General features: G+C 36.4%; 1 protein-coding gene across 1 annotated transcript in view; it reads left to right on the plus strand.

The window, feature by feature from the left end:
* LOC107716549 (ubiquitin carboxyl-terminal hydrolase 24-like) overlaps positions 1-20,738 on the plus strand; it is a 98,085-nt gene that overhangs the window by 40,388 nt on the left and 36,959 nt on the right. The window contains 23 exon segments of the mRNA XM_016523025.1: positions 1,327-1,495; positions 1,589-1,656; positions 1,784-1,927; positions 2,845-2,967; positions 3,428-3,463; positions 3,583-3,648; positions 9,210-9,275; positions 9,895-9,969; positions 10,326-10,484; positions 10,575-10,689; positions 12,965-13,068; positions 13,648-13,755; positions 13,831-13,926; positions 14,981-15,142; positions 15,751-15,846; positions 16,782-16,889; positions 17,023-17,172; positions 17,759-17,890; positions 18,245-18,356; positions 18,581-18,657; positions 18,741-18,881; positions 18,989-19,042; positions 19,127-19,242. Of these exon segments, the coding sequence (XP_016378511.1) occupies positions 1,327-1,495; positions 1,589-1,656; positions 1,784-1,927; positions 2,845-2,967; positions 3,428-3,463; positions 3,583-3,648; positions 9,210-9,275; positions 9,895-9,969; positions 10,326-10,484; positions 10,575-10,689; positions 12,965-13,068; positions 13,648-13,755; positions 13,831-13,926; positions 14,981-15,142; positions 15,751-15,846; positions 16,782-16,889; positions 17,023-17,172; positions 17,759-17,890; positions 18,245-18,356; positions 18,581-18,657; positions 18,741-18,881; positions 18,989-19,042; positions 19,127-19,242 (2,477 nt within the window).

Below are 20,738 nucleotides of genomic sequence, written 5' to 3' on the forward strand. Positions count from 1 at the left end.
GTGAGAGTGTGTGTGTGTGTATGTGTGAGAGAGTGTGTGTGTGTGTGTGTGTGTGTGAAAAAAAATATATATGAAAAGTTTTCTATTTCAAATAAATGTTGTTCTTTTAAACTTTCTATTCATCAAAAAACCCTGAAAAAAAAATACCATGCTTTCCACAAAAATATTAAACGGCACAACTATTTGATAATAATCAGAAATGTTTCTTGGGCACCAAATCAGCATATTAGAATGATTTCTGAAGGATCATGTGACACTGAAGACTGGAGTAATGATGCTGAAAATTCAGCTTTGCATCACAGGAATAAATTACATTTACATTCTGATCATTATTTAAATAGAAATAGTTATTTTAAATTGTAATAATGTTTGGCAATATTACTATATTTTTTTACTATATTTTTGATCAGAAATAACGAATGTAGCCTTGCTGAACTTAAGAGACCCTGGCCCCAAACTGATGTAAAAGCTTTAAAGGGGTCCTATTATGCTTTTTCACTTTTTCAACTTTAGTTAGTCTGTAATGTTGCTGTTTGAGCATAAAAAAGGTCTGCAAAGTTACAAAGCTCAAAGTCCAGTTCACACTGGCCCAGCTAACCAATCACAGCACACACTGGCCCAGCTAACCAATCACAGCACACACTGGCCCAGCTAACCAGTCACAGCACACACTGGCCCAGCTAACCAGTCACAGCACACACTGGCCCAGCTAACCAGTCACAGCACACACTGGCCCAGCTAACCAATCACAGCACACACTGGCCCAGCTAACCAATCACAGCACACACTGGCCCAGCTAACCAATCACAGCACACACTGGCCCAGCTAACCAATCACAGCACACACTGGCCCAGCTAACCAATCACAGCACACACTGGCCCAGCTAACCAATCACAGCACACACTGGCCCAGCTAACCAATCACAACACACACTGGCCCAGCTAACCAATCACAACACACACTGGCCCAGCTAACCAATCACAGCACACACTGGCCCAGCTAACCAATCACAGCACACACTGGCCCAGCTAACCAATCACAGCACATTTCGTATTTCAGAAGGCAGGCCTTCATTTGATACAGGAACTATTCGAGCCGTTCATGCCAGACTGAGGAGAGAGGTGTTGTAATAATGTAAAATATGTGACAAATTATGTGTTTTTCGAACAACCTAGTATGAGAGCCTGTTCTAGTACACCCCCAAAACAAAATCAAGACTTTGTAAAAGAGCATAATAGGACCCCTTTAAGAGCCTGTAATACATGAAAAATTAGTAACCACAAATCTTCATATTGTGACACATCTCTGTCTTTCTGTCTCTTATAGAGGAGTAATGATGAGAACGGAAACTGTTCTGGGAACAGTATGGAGTTCCCCACCACTAATCTGTATGAGCTGGAGAGCAGAGTGTTCACTGATCACTGGTCCATCCCGTACAAGAGAGAGGAATCTCTCGGCAAGTGCCTCATCGCCTCCACCTGCCTGGCCAGACTGGGTGAGTTCTTCTGGCTTTTTTTATGTACATGTCTGGATATTTGTGTTCTGTAGAAAAAAATGTCACATCTGAAATCTCTTTTCCTCACTGTAGGCCTGGCTGATGCAGATGAGAACTGTAAGAGATTTGTTGACCGTTGCATGCCTGAAGCCTTCAAAAAGGTGTGTGTGTGTGTGTGTTTGAATAAGCAGACATGTAAACACAAAAGCTCTCAGGAGTTTGTAATAAGTTGTTAGAAATGGTGAGATGTGGTAAGATTAAAAATGAAGGTGTTAAATGGTGTTGTAGTTGCTGACGTCCAGTGCGGTGCACAAGTGGGGAACCGAGATTCATGAGGGCATCTACAACATGCTAATGCTGCTGGTGGATCTGGTCGCGGAGAGAGTCAAACAGGATCCGATACCCATCGGCCTCATGGGAGTTCTCACTATGGTACACACACCCTTTTGCTATTACATACTAGTTACTGTGGTTAGCTTCTACAAAACATCTGACTAAGACTGGATGATGCAACAAAAAATATATATCTTTTTGGCAATATTCCTTATGTGTTTTCCCTTCGATCTTTATAATATTAACATTTATATATTTTTTTTTATCAGAAATTAACATTTTTAGCAAATGAACATTTTAACCAAACAGTTATTGTAGCCAAGTAGATTCATAAACTTTAATGTAAGAAGTAAAATACACCAAGGAAGGAAGTATAGGAAAATAGGAATTAAAAAAAGTATAGAAAATGTTGTAAAAGTGTATCTAAAATAGTTCTAGATAAATATTCTAGTAATATTTTAGTAAAAATAAGTTTGTCACAAAATTTTCACCAAATAATTATATTTAATGGATTTCTTGTTAAATTAAATATATTAATCAATTTATATGAAGCAAGTAATTATTTATTTATTTCATATAATTAATATCACTTGTGTTGTATGCATAAATGTTATTTTTAATGCAATACATAATACATAAATGTTAAATGTATACTATGCAATATTTACATATATATACACGAGTGTGTGTGTGTGTTTCTTTCTTCTGAATATTGGTAACACAGAAGAAGATTCTGAAGAATGTTGGGGAATAGACAGTTGTCAGTAGCCATTGACTTCCATAGTATGGAAAAAATAATAACAGCTGACCAGAAATTGTTTTGTTACCAGCATTCTTCAAAATATCTTCTTTTGTGTTCAACAGAAGGAAGAAACTCAACTTGGGTTATCTATCAATCTTATGAGAGTTGCGTAATTTCATATTACGAACAAATTCACTGCAAATATATTGTGAACATGGACCTATGTCAGACCATCCTGGGCTTAACTTGTTTCCCTGTACTTTTGTATTGACAGGCTTTTAACCCTGATAATGAGTATCACTTTAAGAATCGGATGAAGGCCTGTCAGAGGAACTGGGCAGAAGTGTTTGGAGAGGACAGCATGTTCGCTGTTTCTCCCAGCTCCAGCTACCAGAAGGTACTGCAAATGTACATGTGTGGGTGCGTACGTGTGCTTTTGGCTTGACAGTTGACTTGACAGTCCTTGCTAAAGGACAGAAAAAACTGGTTTTGAAGATTCCAACACACGTTTTCAGCAAAATAGTGGAATTTTCTTTTCTCTTTTTCCTCTAGAAGGCCCTTTTCAAAAGTGTCCATGTTTGATGGGAAGATAGTGAATGAAAGAGTCAGGAAGTTTATGATTAAGAAATTGTACTTTTTGATGGCAAAAACTATGTCTGTTCGTGTATTTTTGCAACTAAGAAACTTGTTAACTGCACAGCAATAAGGAGTCATTTATGTTTAAGTAATTGAGTTTTACACCATGAAGTATAGTATATTCTCTTAAGATAAAATGATATAACTTGCAAAGAAACTACGTTGTTTTGCTACGTTATGTTCGTTTTACTACGTTATGTTTTGTGTTCTGATTGGACCAGGAACCTCACGGCTGGCTGGTGGACTTGGTGAATCGGGTAAGAACTTAAGAAACACACACTGATAGAAGGAGTTATATTATAATATATTACCTGACATTAGACAGATCTATGTGGTGTTCGATGACTCTGAATATGTCTCTGGCTTATATTTGCAGTTTGGAGAGATGGGAGGCTTCACAGCAATTCAGTGCAAGCTCAACCAGGACGAGATGGAGATTGGGGTAAGACTGTGAACTCTGGATGTCTTTAAATGTTAGTGATGTAAAGTGAAATCGTTATTTATTGCATATGTCCAAGGCCAATAAAAATATGACAATTATTGTTGATATTATAATAATTATAATTATTGGCTTATCTGTGTCAGCCCAAATTTTGGTGCATCCCTTGTGAAGTGAATGCGACATAATTATATTTAGTTGAGAATCAAGCAACCGAAATTACTGAGCTAAAACGTTGTTTCCTGTAATTGTGATTTCTGTGTAAACGCATGCGGCTTCTTTCCTCAAAGCTTGTTTAGTGTAGATGTAAATGTAAACTCTGCCAATGTTCTGTTATTTCCTCAAATTATTTCTTAGCATTTCTACTGAAATGGACTAAAACGAAATTGTGATGTAAAGAAAATGGAAACTTTGAAAAAAAGGGTTTCAAATTAAAACAAATTTGAAAACGCTAAATAATAACCTTGTACCACACCTTAAATATAAAAGAGCTGTTGGTTGCACACTCGGTACAGGCTGCAACTTTAGATGTCCCAGATATAAGCAGGACTGGCTATCTTTGGGTTGAGAGACCTGTTAGCATCTTAATGGAATTGCAAAGAAATGAATGGATAATTCATGGATAATCCATCAAAGTATGGGTGTCTGGATGAAAAGAGGCAGAATGACTGAGATGAAGAGAGAGAGAGCGAGCTGAACGAGAGCAGATTCTATTATAGCATGTGTGCTAAAGAGCTCAGGATGTTTATCACCATCACGGAGAGCATCCTACTCACAGCAGACAGTGAGAAAGAGACGAGAGCAGGGGGATGAGAGAACATGAGATGCCACATTCATATGGCTGGAAAAAAAGAGCATTCAGGACAGTTATTAAGATATTCTTTTAAACGCTATTTCTCATCAAGCCCTCTGAGGTGGTACGCTTGTCTGAAAAATATAAAAAATTGAGTTTAGTGGGATAATGGCAAAAAATTCTACCACACAGCTCTCAAACACCAACTAATGTTTTATAGGGACAGACAGATAGACGGGATGGAACACAAGTTGATTGTGAGTCAATAGCTTGTTTGCAATCACGTGATTCTGATGACGCGCGAAATTCAGATGGAGGGCAGGAAGTGAAAAGCAGAATGGATGAGATGGAGGAAAGTCCGTACTGTACTGGTTTAGACACTATTACAAGAGAAAGGTATAAACAGAAAATCACAACACATGTTGGACGTGATCCTTATGTTATGAAAAGGAGCGATTTTTCAACTAAATTGAAATACTTCAATTTCCAGGCTAAGCAATTGCTTACCTGAACTAACCCTGATTGCAAACAAGCTATTTCGAAAGTGAATACCGCATTTATATGAGTACATGCTGCATGTACAGGGTATGTGGCCGCTGGTCCTGTTAGCAGCATGTAAAACAAAACTTTTATTCAAATTCTGAATTGATTATAGCCTAGAAAGCGAGCAAATAGCGCTTCCATATAATCACTAAAAAGCTGTCACTCACTTCAATTTATCGCAATCTCACAATGTTCCGTTATAATCAATGAAGCTCTCTAAACTGCACTTATAATATCTTATTTACATCGTGTCTACGTGTGGAGTTTAGCATTGAGTGAATTCTGACTGTCTCATGCTGAATGCGTGAGAGTTGGCAACCCTCTATCTATTTATATATTTCTTTATTAATATCTTAACATATTATTATATCTTATATTAACCATTTGCACACACAAGCATTATCCCACTCGGCTCCTCCCGACCGCAGACTCAGCCACATTTTCCTGCATTTTTCAGTCAATTTCTTGCCTTTTCCCTCCTTATGAACAACAAATTTTCGTACACGATACAAGCTCCTTGTGGTTTGGCCGATTTGAGCATCCATAAACAATGCAAAACATAGGCATTTTGAGTTTCTGCTAGCGATTCCTATATAGAAAAATCACTTCTTGCCCTCCAGCTGCATTTCGCGCCATGCGTCATGTGCAAACAACCTATTAGATAAACACATTTATCTAGATTATTTAGATCTTTTTTTTTTTTTATAATATCTTATTTACATCGTGTCTACGTGTGGAGTTTAGCATTGAGTGAATTCTGACTGTCTCATGCTGAATGCGTGAGAGTTGGCAGCCCTGTATCTATTTATATATTTCCATCCATAAACAATGCAAAACATAGGCATTTTGAGTTTCTGCTAGCGATTCCTATATAGAAAAATCACTTCCTGCCCTCCAGCTGCATTTCGCGCCATGCGTCATGTGCAAACAACCTATTAGATAAACACATTTATCTAGATTATTTAGATCTTTTTTTTTTTCATCTGGATAAACTAGTAAAAATCTTTTTTTTTCTTTCTTTTTTTATTTAGATAAACTAGATGTGCTAGAACATCTAAAAACAAATTCCGTTTTTTTTTTTTGGTTAAACATATTTGTCTGTTACGTCATGTTTTTGTTTGGTTTGGGTTTTGTGTTTTGGCTTTGTGGTTTGGTTTTTGTTTTGTATTTTGTTTTTTGTTTGCTTTACTTCGATTTTTTGTTTTGGTTTAAAGTAGGGGTGTTGCGATAACCGCAATAAAACCGCAATAATATTGACGAGTCAGAGGAACACAAGAACCGCAGCAACCGCATTATTTTTTCGTAAGGTTACACCAGTGGTTCTCAACCTTTTTTTCCACCGGGCCGCACTATGGTCCAAGTGCAAGTCTCGCGGGCCGCACGCATATCATTTACATATTACGTCAGCAATACAAACCAACCTGATTTAATATTATAGCCTAAATATTATGATATTTAATCGATTACATTCATTGAAATAAATAAATAATTCTACTCCCCATAAATAACACCCAATTTTGTGAAATTCGGCTCGAAAGGAGTAACAGCACAATCATAGGCGGAGTTTCACTTTTATGCGTGGGGGGGCACCCACTGGCAGACGAGCCACGAGCACTTTTTTATATGTTCTACATTTCAAGTTTTTATGTAACACATATTCTACATTAAACAATTCATTTAGAACGATCAATAACTGCTGTACAAAGAGTAAAAGAAAGAAAGAAAAAAAAAAACATATCTAATGCAGAAAAGCCGCCTCTTTTTCCGAATTGCGCAGATGACCACAATCTTTCTTTCATCTCTTCTGATAAATTTTCAGTCAAATCGTTTTCTGTGTGCCAGATCAGAGCTAGAGCCCTGCATTTCAGCCCCTCGGGCGTTACACCCTTCTGGTTTTGCACTGTGCATGTGTACTGAATATTAAATAAGTTAGCAATGATAACACAATGTGTACCATGCTGATTTGTACAGAGGCACCGTAGATTTGCACTTAACAAGCCTAAACAGACAATGAATGAGAGAGAGATCGACTGAGTGCATGCAATTACCTGCGTCTGTCCTTCAGGCTGAGTCATATATATCTGTGAATATAGGTCGTCATGTCCAAGTAAAGCGAAATCTTAGCATTGACGCATTGCTGGTCAGCTGAGCCTTCTAAAGTGGCGCTCAAAGTTCAAATGATTTCAACAGCGTGTTTAATTACAACTCTCTTTGAATGAATCAGCATTTTTGAATGTGTAGTTGAATGAACGGTTTAAAGACAGTCCCTTGCCGCCAAAGATCAGAACTTACATATGTGCTGTATATATGCTGTATGTATAGTGCTGTAAAACGATTAATCGCGATTAATCACATCCAAAATAAAAGTTTTTTGTTTACATAATATATGTTTACATAATAAATGTGTATATTTATTATGTATATATAAATACACAAACATACATGTATATATATATTAAAAATATTTACGTGTGTATATATACAGTGTATATATATATATATATATATATATATATATGTGTGACATTACACAGTTTACACAAACCTTTTCAGTTTCCTTCTAATTCAGAATAATCCCACACCTTCTCGTCTTTCGCATGGTCATTTTTGAACTCGCTGCAACTGACACGAAGAAAACGCATGTGGGGTCTGAGGTAAAAATGTAGTTTTCGCCCAGATAAACTTTTTAAAATAATGTATTATTTTTCAAACGTTTTATTTTAACTTGTTATTTAAAATGTTTTAAATGCAATGTTAAGATGGTAATTTGAATGATAAAATCATGGTTTTGTTTTTTTTTTTGTCGTGTAATCGACTATTGTTTTCAGTGTCGACTAGTAGGAGCTGTACCGTTTAGTCGACTAGACCCGCACATCCCTAATATATATATATGTATATGTATGTATGTATGCATGTATGTATATGGTGATAATACTGCATATTGCGCAGTTGAGCCACTCAAATTTACCGCAAGGGGAAATTCCTTCACCGCGACAGCCCTCGTTTAAAGTTTACTACCATCAGTGTTGATGTTTTTGTTTGTTTGTTTGTTTGTAAAAAAAAACCTCAGAAATGTTCCTAATCTCATCTGATAGATACTGTATTTAAAAAAAAAAAAAAAAAATTTTTATAGAGTAGGCACTAAAGGCTCCCTGGGGTAAAAGGCGCCTTTAATATTATTTTCATCTAAACCACTGAGTGTTTGACGGCTTCATTATTTTTAACAGACGATGTGTCTGCTCCCCCTTTAGTGCGAGCGTGTAAATGCTCCCTCTTGTCTCGGAGCTGTGAAGTCGCCTTGTTTTTGGTTCCGCCCGCTTGTCTTTTGAAAGTGGGCATTAGCATGATCTGGGTGCCAGGGCTGAGAGATGGAGCTGGCGACAGGGAAAAGATGCTTTGATTTAGGATTTGCATATTAATGGCCTTAACACAGGAACAGGAAGTTGGAGGCGAGTGTAAGGATAGGAATTCTTTTCAGGGACACATACAACCTGCTGTGGCCACGTAAAGGAAGGATGTTTTAATCTCAAACATAAAGGGATGCCCTTCTACAGTAACCATTTAATTTGTAGTGAGGGAAAGAGTCAATTAAAGCGAGAAAACAAGAGATGGATGCCGTCTCCTCTCCTCCACTGACTGGACTGATTCATTCACTCTCTCCAATGGATGAGAAGTCATTTGATGCTGAACAGAGGAGTGATTCATCTGTGCTGGCATATATCTCTAAAGAGATGTATGCCAGCTGAGAGATGTTGTGTGAATGTTGTATAAAATCCCTGATTTTGTAGTTATGGTTTACTGTTTAATCAGGTTCCTCTATTTGGCCATTAAAGAAATGTTTACCTAAAAATGAAAATTCTGTCATCATTTGCTCATGCATTGACCCTCATGTCATTCCAAACCTGTATGCTGAAAATGTAAAGAATCTTCTCATTGCACTTTGTCATACAGCAGCACTTGATCCACAGAAATTGTTTTTATGCCACTGCCGGAAGTTAGTCATACAGGTTTGAAACTATTTGCTGGTGAGTAATCATGACAGAATTTTCATTTCTTGTCAAGCTGTTCCTTTAAGAGTTTGCTTACCCTTTGTTGCTGTGTCATGTCTCCAGCTTAGACAAACATTTTGCTTTTAGCAGGGAAAAATGATGTATTTTTTTGATTACTGATTTGTTTCTGAGGTTACATTCATAGTAGAATGTACATGTGTATATGTGTGTTTCCTCAGTGTGTATCAGCTCTGGTTCAGCCGCTCGGCATGTGTGCAGAATACCTCAACTCCAGCCTGGTGCAGGTGAGTGTTTTCACAGCTCATCTGTTCTCACCCTGGAATACTCGATTCTGATTGGTCAGAAGTTCTGGAGTCAAGTCCGTTAATTAGGCTGACAAGTTTATTTCAATAATTTTGAATTTATTCTTATCTAGGTAAACTAGTAAAACATTTTTTTTTTAAATTTAGATAAGTTAGGTGTTCAAGACACCAATTTGTTTAAAAATACCCTCTCAGAAATCTGAGAAAGCCGATAGATTACATTACAGACTGATGGATTACATTATTTTCATATCATAAAATTATTCAAGTTTAAATCAACATTTCATGTCCGTTTATTTACTTATTTGGAAGGTAGCGTGTTAACATCCTCTCAACTCTGGGCTCTTGATCACCCTCTATGGGTTTATCTTGCTCCAATAACCAGCTGACTATACATTATTCCATACTTTCCTATCACGTATAGTAGAACCTTAGATATCTTCTATGTATAGTCAGACTTACCTGGTGTAAATGGCAAAATGATATTGAATCATAAAGAATACATTTAAATCAACATGTTTTTGAACTGTGGTTACAAGAGAAATTTCAAGGACACTCTGCAATGTGACCTTCAGCTTGAAGTGGTTGTTGTATTTTGTAGCCCATGCTGGACCCAGTCATCCATAAGATGATAACATATGTGCAGAACCTGGAGGAGAAAGACCTGAAAGACAAGGTAAGGCAGGTGCATGCATTTCTTCATTCGTTTTAGTTTTATAGTGTGAGAATTTAGTCTGAGAAACCTTTCAAAAAAGATTTTGTCACACAAATTACACACCAGTGTTTTTTTTACCCTCATAAATGAAAGTGCATTTTGTTTCATTCAGGGATTTTTTTTTTCTTCAGAGAGAGACAAAAATTTACATAATCCTCAGAGTGAAAATGATTTGCAAAATTTAAGTGTTGTTTATTTGCATTGGTATGTTGAAGTACAGTCCCATGCTTTAAATTATTGAAAAGTCATCCTGTTTAAAATTTCTGTAACGTTTGAGAGACTTTGACTCACCGGTGTACGTCTCTTTCTCTCTAAAGCGTTTGGTGAGTATTCCAGAGCTCTTGTCGGCCATTAAGCTCCTCTGCATGCGTTTCCAGCGGGAGCTGGTGAACATCGTGGATGACCTTCGGCTGGACATCCTTCTCCGAATGCTCAAGACGCCCCACTTCAGTGCCAAAATGAACTCCCTCAAAGAGGTTCAAATTCCTTTCCACATATTAGTGCTCTGGAGCTTAAAGTTCACGCCTGAGGTCTTTCTTCAAGTTGACGGCTTTGTGTTGTGATAGGTCACGAAACTCATTGAGGAAAGCACAGTTTCCAAGACTGTGAAGAACGCCATCGACACAGACCGACTCCTGGACTGGCTGGTAGAAAACTCAGTACTGTCAATAGCTTTGGAAGGTAAGACGGTCCCTAAACATATGAACATTCAGTTTCATATCTAACTCATATTGGATCTGCTAATCGTCTACTTTAATATCGGTTTACCGTACAGGCCATACATGGGAAATAATACAGAAAACAGATTTTTTTCTGAGATAAAATTCAGAGTTATTATCGTTAACTAAAACCATAGAAAATATTTTTGTTACTTGAAATTTAAGAAATGTTAACTTAGGCCTGGGCGATAAAACGGTATCGATATTTATCGACGGTACACCTTCGATATCGATAGAAAAAATGTTCGATATAGCGCACGATATAGGCACGTACTATGAGTGACGCAGACAGCACACACAAACATGAACACATGCTGAAATGAGTGCTGTGCCTGTCGAATATTAGTCGAATTTAAAATAAACATTTGCATTTGAATGTTAGGAGTGCGTCAGGGAGCGTCATCTGAGGAGATTGTGAATACAGAATGAATATTAGTCGAATTTAAAATAAACATTTGCATTTGAATGTTAGGTGTGCATCAGGGTATGTCATCAGTGGCGCGCGAGATGCGGTGATGTATGTGACGTTGTTGCATTTTAATGTTTTGTTAGTCTAGCCCACGAGACGCGCCGCTGCTGCGTTATTCATTCAAAATATTAGAGAAATATAGAAGCTCAATGCGGAGAAGATCTTGATTAGGTTAAAACCGAAAACAAGCCATTCACACAGAACGCATATTCAGCGCATTTTCTAGACGGACAAATATGACTCCTGCACTCGCGTCTCACAAGAGACGTATAGAAAGCCATGCAAAGTTAAAACAGTTTAAACTTTTGGAAAACACGTCCGGGAGACAATTCGACCTATACAATAAAGACCTATTTAATCTGCATATAAAACATTAGAAATGAGATATTTGTTTAATTTTTATTGTGTTTGATTGTTAAAACTAAAATATTTGTTTTGTCTCAATAAATTGTGTTAATTATAAATACAGTGTTTAAATTTAAACATTTTATTTCTATTGCTTTTTGTTTTAAAAAAGGTTGTATAAAAACGTCAATAAAAATGTCAATAATTATCGATACCGAACGATATGAAACATTATATCGTTGATAACATTTTTAGCTATATCGCCCAGCCCTATGTTAACTATAGATAGATAGATAGATAGATAGATAGACTAGAAACGAAAACTATAATATATCAATGATACTGAAGAACAGATTAAAATGTGGACATAATTTAGCATTAAAACAGTGCAGTTGAGCATTTAAAGCGGGAGACGGTAAGACAACAGTGTGTACTTAGAATCAATGTTAATTTTATGGACAAATAATTTTTTATCATAATTTTCATCAAACATTTTTCACTGACGAAAACGAGATGATAACTAAATAAAAACCAGTTTTGAATGAAAAAAAACAATGACAAATCTATTGGTATTTTCAGACTGGAAACTGAAGGCAGTGCATGTGGACACTCACACTTTCACACTGAGCGAATCATCTATGTGTTAAAGTGTTCAGAAACCAGAATCTCAAACTGTTGCTTTGTGCCTGAAGCCTTTTCACCTCACCCACTCATTTGTGTCATCTCTTTATTCAGTTGTCTTTATTCGACACGCCTCATTATCCTTTCTCTCTTTGTTCTGTTTGCATTTCTCTTGAAACTTTCTCTTTTCCCCCTTCACTTTCTCTTTTGCTCCTCTCTTTCACTTTAATGCCTTTGTTTGGTTTAACTTTCTCTTTGCACTCTTCCTTTTGCTTTCTTTTTGTTTTACTTTCATTTTTTGTGCCTTTGTCTTTCACTTGTGCTCTGTTTCTTTCTCTTATTTTTCTAAATGGCCTTTGTTTTTGGTTTTTTTTGAGAGAAACCATCTGTTTTTTAAACTATAATAAATGTATGATGTTATTTGGTGTATTTAATGTTCATAAGGATTTATTATTATTATTTTTCAATGCTTTTTGGGGAGTCTTTAGTATAAGGTTGCTGAGATTGTAAAGAGTAAAAAAAAAAAATCAAGCTATAATTTCGGTTTATAAAAGTACCAGTTCTAAAGTTGAGAGTAAAAAAGGAAAAATATAATTTTTTTATATGTCTGTAAATGTGATGGTAAGTGATGAAAAACTTTTAAGAGTTTTTTTTACATCAATGGGTTTGTAATGGAGCTAGTCTCTTATTTTAAGAGTATTTTTAATTGCATCCAGTGCTGTATGAAAATAAGTCTTTTTTTAATTAAAAATAAATAAGTAAAATATTTCTCTCTCTCTGTGTGTGTGTGTGTGTGCTGTAGGAAACATTGACCAGGCCCAGTACTGTGACAGAATAAAGGGAATCATTGAGCTGTTGGGCAGTAAGCTCTCATTGGATGAACTCTCCAAAATATGGAAAATACAGGTGAGCTGTGTCTTCAAATCAGTGCTCCCTCAAAGCTGCATGAATTTCTGACATTGTTTCTGAGAAATATACTGCACAGAAAGCTCTCAAATGTCTTGAGACATTTGAATAAGAACTAAATTAATAGAAAGAATTTCAATTGGCGTCCATCCACATGGCCATTGATTTTCAGAATGGAAATGAAGCTGTGAACAATCTTGAGATTAATTCACAAGACAAGGACTGCATCCTATAACAGTACAAGGATTTTGAGTTCAAAGCGGCACTAGCCTGATTTGCAAAAATAATGACAGTTCCCAAAGATTTGGAAGCCCACTGAGGTTGTGCATTATTGTTTTTTTATGTCGTCTTGTCTCAAGATCACTTATTTCTTTTTGTGATCTCAGCTGAGCATATTAAAAGTTATCAAAATAAATCCTTTTTTTTTTTTCACTAAAAATAACAGTAATGCAATAACTGGCATGGTTAGCCTGCCTTATTATTATATTATAATAAAATAAGTTTAAATTAAAATTTAAATTAAGTTTCTATAATTTGTTTATACGTGCAACATGTTGACGAAGGATGTTTTGTGTGCAGGCTGGTCAGTCCTCCACTGTGATTGAGAACATCCACACCATCATCGCTGCTGCTGCCGTCAAGTTCAACTTTGACCAGCTCAGCCACCTCTTCGTCCTCATACAGAAGGTCTTGTCCACCATCCATCTCAGACTCTTTCATCTTTATGAGCTGTGTTTCTGACTGTGCCTTGTGTGTTTTCAGAGCTGGGAGGTTGAGAGTGATCGTGTGAGACAGAAGCTTCTGAGTCTGATTGGACGGATCGGCAGGGAGGCTCGCTCTGAGGCGACCACAGGAAAGGTATGTGCCGTCACGAAACTGTATGTGCATTTCTGACTCTCAACTAAAACTGAACTGAAAGTTGGGCTTTGGACCCATTTAGCTGCTAATAGGCTACAGTGCTGAAATGTGACAGCCAGTGATTAATGTAGAATTGTTGAAGCTGGTGAAAGTTTGAACTGTAATGTATTTTTGTTTGTTTACTGAAATAATTGGATGGCTGTCAAATAGTCATTGTCGAATAATTGGGAGACAAATAATTGCAATTAACTATTTAACGTTAAGAGGTCATTTATTTACATTAAATCATAAAATGCATGAGGAATATAAATATAAAATGTATCTGTAAACAAATACTGAATACATGAATATAATATTTAGAATATTTAAATACTTTAATATTTAAATATTTGATTCACACTATTTTTTGAAACTCAAACCACCTAATTATTATATTAGATCATTTTAGAACACAGAGTAATTATATAATAATATTGTTGTTGTTGTTATTTTTTTGTTTAATATTTCATATAAGAATTATATAATACAATCTATATATTTCTTTACTTTCACATGCCACTTGAAGGTGCTCTGGTTAAACTTCATTCAGGTTATTTTCTATATTTGACAGCAGATTTTAATGTGCTATTTACCATTTAATATGCTAACACCTACACTTCCTTTATATGATTTTTTTTCCTGAAATTAATACTTTTAATCAGTAACAATGCAAAAAAATATATTTCAAATGCTATTTTTATAAACTTTCTTTTAATCAAAGGATCCTGAACAAAACATATTACAGTTATTAGCCAGCACAACTGTTTCTCAACATTAATAGTCATAAGAAATGTTTCTTGAGCAGCAAATCAGAATATTAGAAAGATTTCTGAAGGACCGTGTGACACTGAAGACTGGAGAAATGATGCTGAAAATTCAGCTTTGCATCACAGGAGTAAATGACAAAATATTTTCAAATATTTTAAATTGTAATAATATTGCACAATATAGCTTTTTTTTTTACTGTATTTTTAATCAAATAAATGCAGCCTTGTGATTGTGGCTTGTGATTCAGGTGTTGGAGGTATTGTGGGAGTTGGCGCATCTCCCCACCCTTCCTACCACTCTAGTACAGCAGGCCCTGGAAGAACATCTCACCATCCTCAGCGACGCATACGCTGTCAAAGAAACCATCAAGAGGAACTACATCATCAAATGCATCGAAGATATCAAGAAGGTGAGCTCATATCATAATTCCCATAATACCACAAACTCCAAAGACTATTGCACTCTTCACCTCTAGTGTATGAATGGATTTAGATAAATAACTAACATGAATATGTTTCTTTTTTTATGATGTCACTATTATTTGTCGTTCTGTCATTATGGAAAGTCACTGTCTGGCTTGCTTCTGGTGGTCTAAATTGGAGTGAGGGTCCCTCACTCTCACACACATCTCCTGTGCTACTCCATCTGCTTTGTGCTCCTTCCTGAAGATCCATATTCAGAAGATTATGGACCATAAACACAAAATATGCATACATAGTCACACAGCAACGCAATGACACACATTTTCGAGCTTCCTGGCTTCTCTCTCAGGCTAGAATCTGTGCAGTGGGCTATTTTAAGAGCTGATCTGGGAGTATAAAGGTGTTGTTCTGTCTCTGGCTCTAGATGTATATTTTTGGCAGTCTAGTTTCAGCTTGCCTCATCTCACACACACACAGACAGACATTCACTTTGCTCAATCTTTGCGCTTCAGCCTCTGGTGTGATTTGGGTGCAGCGTCTGCCGCATAAACTCTTAGTGGCGCTCACTGAATACAACTCAAGTTTATGTCTTTAGATGCAAATACAGGAGGATTCAAAGTCTCCCAGCGAGACACAGGTCTCTTTTCTTACTGGCACCTGGGGCAAGAAGAAACCGAGCTCATTGGCTAAAGTAAGAGAAGACCCACCCCTTTAGTTTAACACTGACCAATCATAACTCAGCCTGAATCTCACATGAACAGAATTTGATTTGCAAACTGATGATTGCCACTTGATTCACGGGGAAGGACTGTTAAGATATGTGTGATTTACAAAGGGCACTTCTGAGGGTTTGATCTTCACGTCCAAATATCAGCTAATGACTTTTTGACTATTGACTTCAATCTGTTGTGGACTATTTAAGACTCTAACCAAAACCTGGGTTGTTTGATGGGTCAATTGTGTAATGATAATTTCTTTGATCTGTTAATTAAAAACAAATAAATAAAAATGTGGGTCACACATATAATAACTTGAATTTGCCTCTTTCTGAATTAGAAGGCATTTTTGGGGGGCTTATAAAGTAAAAAATGTCAGGGAGATACAACTGTCCTGATATCACAATAAAGAAAAAAAGCCTCATTAAAAGAAGACAGTCATGTGGTGGTGCATCCAACATAAAGAAAAAAATGTTTCAAAATGAAATATCATAGAGAGGACCCCAGACCCTCATGACTTAAGGTCAATAAGTCTCTCAAAATATATGATAATTTGACCATTTTATGACAAGACAAGGTTAGTTCAGATTGTAAAATGTCATGTGGTGCGACTCCTCAAAAACTTACATTTATAATTCAGTAAATTTTTTAAATTTGGAACATTTGAAAAACTTTTTTTTTTACTTTTAGTTTATTATCTTATTATTATTGTTATATTTTATTAGTATTTTTTTTTACTTGATGGTTATACCACATGACCTTTTTAGAGTCATTACATTGAATGGAAGTTGTGGGCATACTTATACGTCATTGACCCAGATGGAGATTACTGTATTCCATGAATGCACAGTGTGTATTATGGTTGATGTCACTGTGTGTTTATATCTGTGTGTTTGTGCTTGTATTGTAGTCGTCTCAGCAGACTAACCCTCAGACGGTGTGGGTGGTTCCAGCCTTGCGGCAGCTTCACGAGATTACGCGGTCTTTTATCAAACAGACCTACCAGAAACAGGACAAGGTAGGTGCAGACGGTGTCCAGACGGACCATCTGGCCTGTTCATTTTTTTCCTGCAAGTGGTACTACTTAAACTATAAGCCTAATTTTTCATGCTTTTAAATGGCTTTGGATTATACTTTGTCGTGTCCTCTAGAGTATAATCCAGGACCTGAAGAAGAACTTTGAGATAGTGAAGCTGATCACAGGCTCTCTGGTGTCATGTCATCGCTTGGCCGTGTCTGTCGCTGGATCCAATGGTCTTTCTGGGTCCACACTGGTTGATGGGCGGTACTCCTATCAGGAGGTGTGTTGTCACAAGTTCAATATCTCTTTGTGATTTGACGAATTAAAGCTCAGTTGAAAATAGATTTGCCAATAACAGTTATTAAGGTGTGAAAAAAAAGCTGAATTTCAAAAAAATGTGTAACAGTGCAAATCTAAGTTTGATTAGATAAAATATTTGATTATTATTTAAAAAAAAAAAACTACTATGAACCTTGACATTATAATAATAATAAAATATGATATTCATTTATTTTCCTTTTTTTTCCAGCGGTACACAAACATGTAGCAAATACAATATGCATACTTTTAGTCATCTACAACATATTACATAGGTTTTGTTGTTAATTGTGTTATCGTTCCAAAAAGGCGGTCGAGTTTCTGGTTAAGTAAGATAGTGTAAACAAAGTCTATTAATTTCCTCTGGTTTAAAGATTAATCAAATTGTTGTTTGACCCAAAAATTAGCACAGGACAAAAATATATTTGTAGACTACAGAAGTGACTCATGTTATGCCTCACATTTGGTAATAATGAAAACAGAGTAGTTGGTTTTTATTTATCTATCTGATGTTGTTGTTGTTATTGTTGTTGTCACATTTTTTCCAGTATTTGGAGAGTCACTTGAAGTTCCTTGCATTCTTCCTGCAAGAGGCCAGTCTGTACCTGGTCTGGAATAGAGCCAAAGAGATCTGGGAATGCTTGGTCTCTGGCATGGATGTGTGCGAGCTGGATCGAGAGGTGTCGTGTTGTTTTATGTTTTTTTTTTGTTTGTTTTTTTTTTTGCTTTGCTTGTTTGTTTTGTCTTTTTTGCTTGTTATTTGTTTTATTTTGTTTTGGTGTTTTGTTTGTTTGTTTTAATTTTAATCATGCTGTTTAATCATGGTGCTTGAAAGAAAAGCGTCAGGTTAAAGACTAAATGGCATTTTGTTATTTGTTATATTCACTAACTTGTTAAATATAGTGTGTTTAATGACTTTTCTGTTCTGTGGTGTAGAAATTGGTGTTGCAAATACTCAACAAAAAAAAAATGCTGAAATTTTGGTATTGCGACAAACTATGTAGTAGTTTTGATGGTGTTCAACTCTGCTCTAGATGTGTTTCGAATGGTTCACTAAGGGACAGCATGATCTAGAGAGTGATGTTCAACAGCAGCTCTTTAAAGAGAAGGTCCTCAAGCTGGAGCCTTATGAGATCACTATGAATGGTAAAAGTTCAACCACAGAGTTCACTCAGTGCTTCCACAGTATTTCCACATTATAACACCCTGAGGTATTACATGTCTTCTGTACTGCAGGAAACCACTGCGCTTACTGTGCTAAATTTACCCTCACAGAAAGAAATGGCCTTGTTAGCAGCATGTGGTGAAGTTGCATAAAGTGGAACTATGAGTGTGTGAGTTTTCTGTGGTCTTTCGTCAATGTTTTACAGGGTTTAACCTCTTCAAGACCTTTTTTGAGAATGTGAACCTCAGTGACCACCGTCTCAAACGGCAGGGAACACAACTGGTATGAGATTCCAGCTTTTCCTCAGTGAAATTGGTGGGGAAATCCCATCTTGACGGGTGAAAAAATATGATTGTCTCTCTCAGTGCGTGGAGCGATTGGATCTGGCTGGCATGGACTTCATCTGGAGGATCGCGATGGAATCTCCAGACGAGGACATCGCTAATGAAGCCATACATCTCATCATTACTTACAGCTACATTAACCTCAACCCCAAAATGAAGAAGGTCAACATTAAAAGTTTAATTTTTTTTTGTGAGACTTGCCATTCCAGTTTATATATAATTTCTCTGTTAATTAAAATTTTCTTTGTTTCTTTGTGTATTTTTTATAGGACTCAGTATCTCTACATAAGAAATTCATTGCTGACTGCTATAAGAGATTGGAGGTGAGTGTTACAGTGCGAAATGACACTTTTTTTTTTTCTTTGTGATGATGATTGTGATAAAGCTCATCCCTACATCACACACAGGCTGCTAGCTCTGCGCTGGGCGGCCCGACCCTCACACATGCTGTTACCCGGGCAACCAAGATGCTGGCAGCCACTGCTATGCCAACGGTCGCCACATCAGTGCAATCTCCATCCAGGTATGAGGACTAGTTTTGAGGCTAGTTGAGCAGCTTTCAGATCAGCTGATGAGATCCAGCTGATGTTGTTGGCTGCATGTCTTAACATAATTAAAGCACTTATACACAACTTTTGTTAAACTTACAAAATTAGGCAAAACAAGCAGAAAAGTACCAAAGCTAGAGCAGAAGTTCTGTTCCAGTCTGTACAGTAATTAAATTTTTTTTTTTTTTTTTTTTTTTGTTTTTTTTTTTTTGATTTTTGTTTTGATTTTGTCTTGTTTTTGATTTTGTTTTGATTTGATTTGTTGTGTTGTTTTTTGTTGTATTGATTTTTGGTTTTGTCTTCTGTTTTTTTTATTTATTTTTGTTTTCAGTTTTGTTTGTTTTTGTTTTTGTTTTGTTGTGTTGTGTTTTTTGGTTTTCATTTTTTTGTGCTCATTTGTTTTGTTTTTTGTTTTGTTTTGTTTTGTTGTTTTGTTTTGTTTTGTTTTGAACAACTCGTATCCCACATTTAATACCTTGTCATTTACATTTACATTTAGTCATTTAGCAGACGCTTTTATCCAAAGCGACTTACAAATGAGGACAATGGAAGCAATCAAAATCAACAAAAGAGCAATGATATACAAGTGCTATAACAAGTCTCAGTTAGCTTAACGCAGTACACGTAGCAAGGTTTTTTTTAAATAATATAATAAATAAAAAGAAAACAGATATAATAGAAAAAGAATAGAGCAAGCTAGTGTTAGAGATCATTTTGCTTTTGTTAATTGTATAATAAATGAAAAGAAAACAGATAGAATACAAAAAGATTAGAAAGCAAGAGTTAGTTTTTTTTTTTTTTAGAATAGAATTAGAATAGAGAGTGCTAGAGTTAGAGGGTCAAATAAAGATGGAAGAGATGTGGTTTTAGCCGATTCTTGAAGATGGCTAAGGACACGCTCGGATTGAGTTGGGCAGGTCATTCCACCAGGAGGGAACAGTTAATGTAAAAGTCAGTGAAAGTGATTTTGTGCCTCTTTGAGATGAACAATAATGCGTCGTTCACTTGCAGAATGCAAGCTTCTAGAGGGCACATAAGTCTGAAGTAATGAATTTAGGTAAAGGGGTGCAGAGACAGTGGTGGTTTTGTAGGCAAACATTAATGCCTCGAATTTAATGCGAGCAGCTACTGGTAGCCAGTGCTTTTCGGCTCATTAAAAATTAATCTTGCTGTCGCATTCTGGATTAATTGTAAAGGTTTGATAGAACTGGCTGGAAGACCTGCCAAGAGAGCATTGCAATAGTCCAGCCTGGACAGAACAAGAGCTTGAACAAGTAATATAATGCATATTATTCAATCTTATGTTGTAATATCAAGTTCGTTATTTCAAATGTAGACGCGCGGCAGGCGCGCTCATAATGGAAGCGACGTGCACGTGGTGCGACGCGCTCATTTTTTCCAGGCGCGTCCACGCCGCATCGAGATAAACACATTTCAACTTTTCAGAATGCCGCAAGCGCACCGCGGGTCA

Source organism: Sinocyclocheilus rhinocerous, unplaced genomic scaffold (genome assembly GCF_001515625.1).
Source record: "Sinocyclocheilus rhinocerous isolate Xijiao unplaced genomic scaffold, SAMN03320098_v1.1 scaffold570, whole genome shotgun sequence".
Taxonomy (NCBI): domain Eukaryota; kingdom Metazoa; phylum Chordata; class Actinopteri; order Cypriniformes; family Cyprinidae; genus Sinocyclocheilus; species Sinocyclocheilus rhinocerous.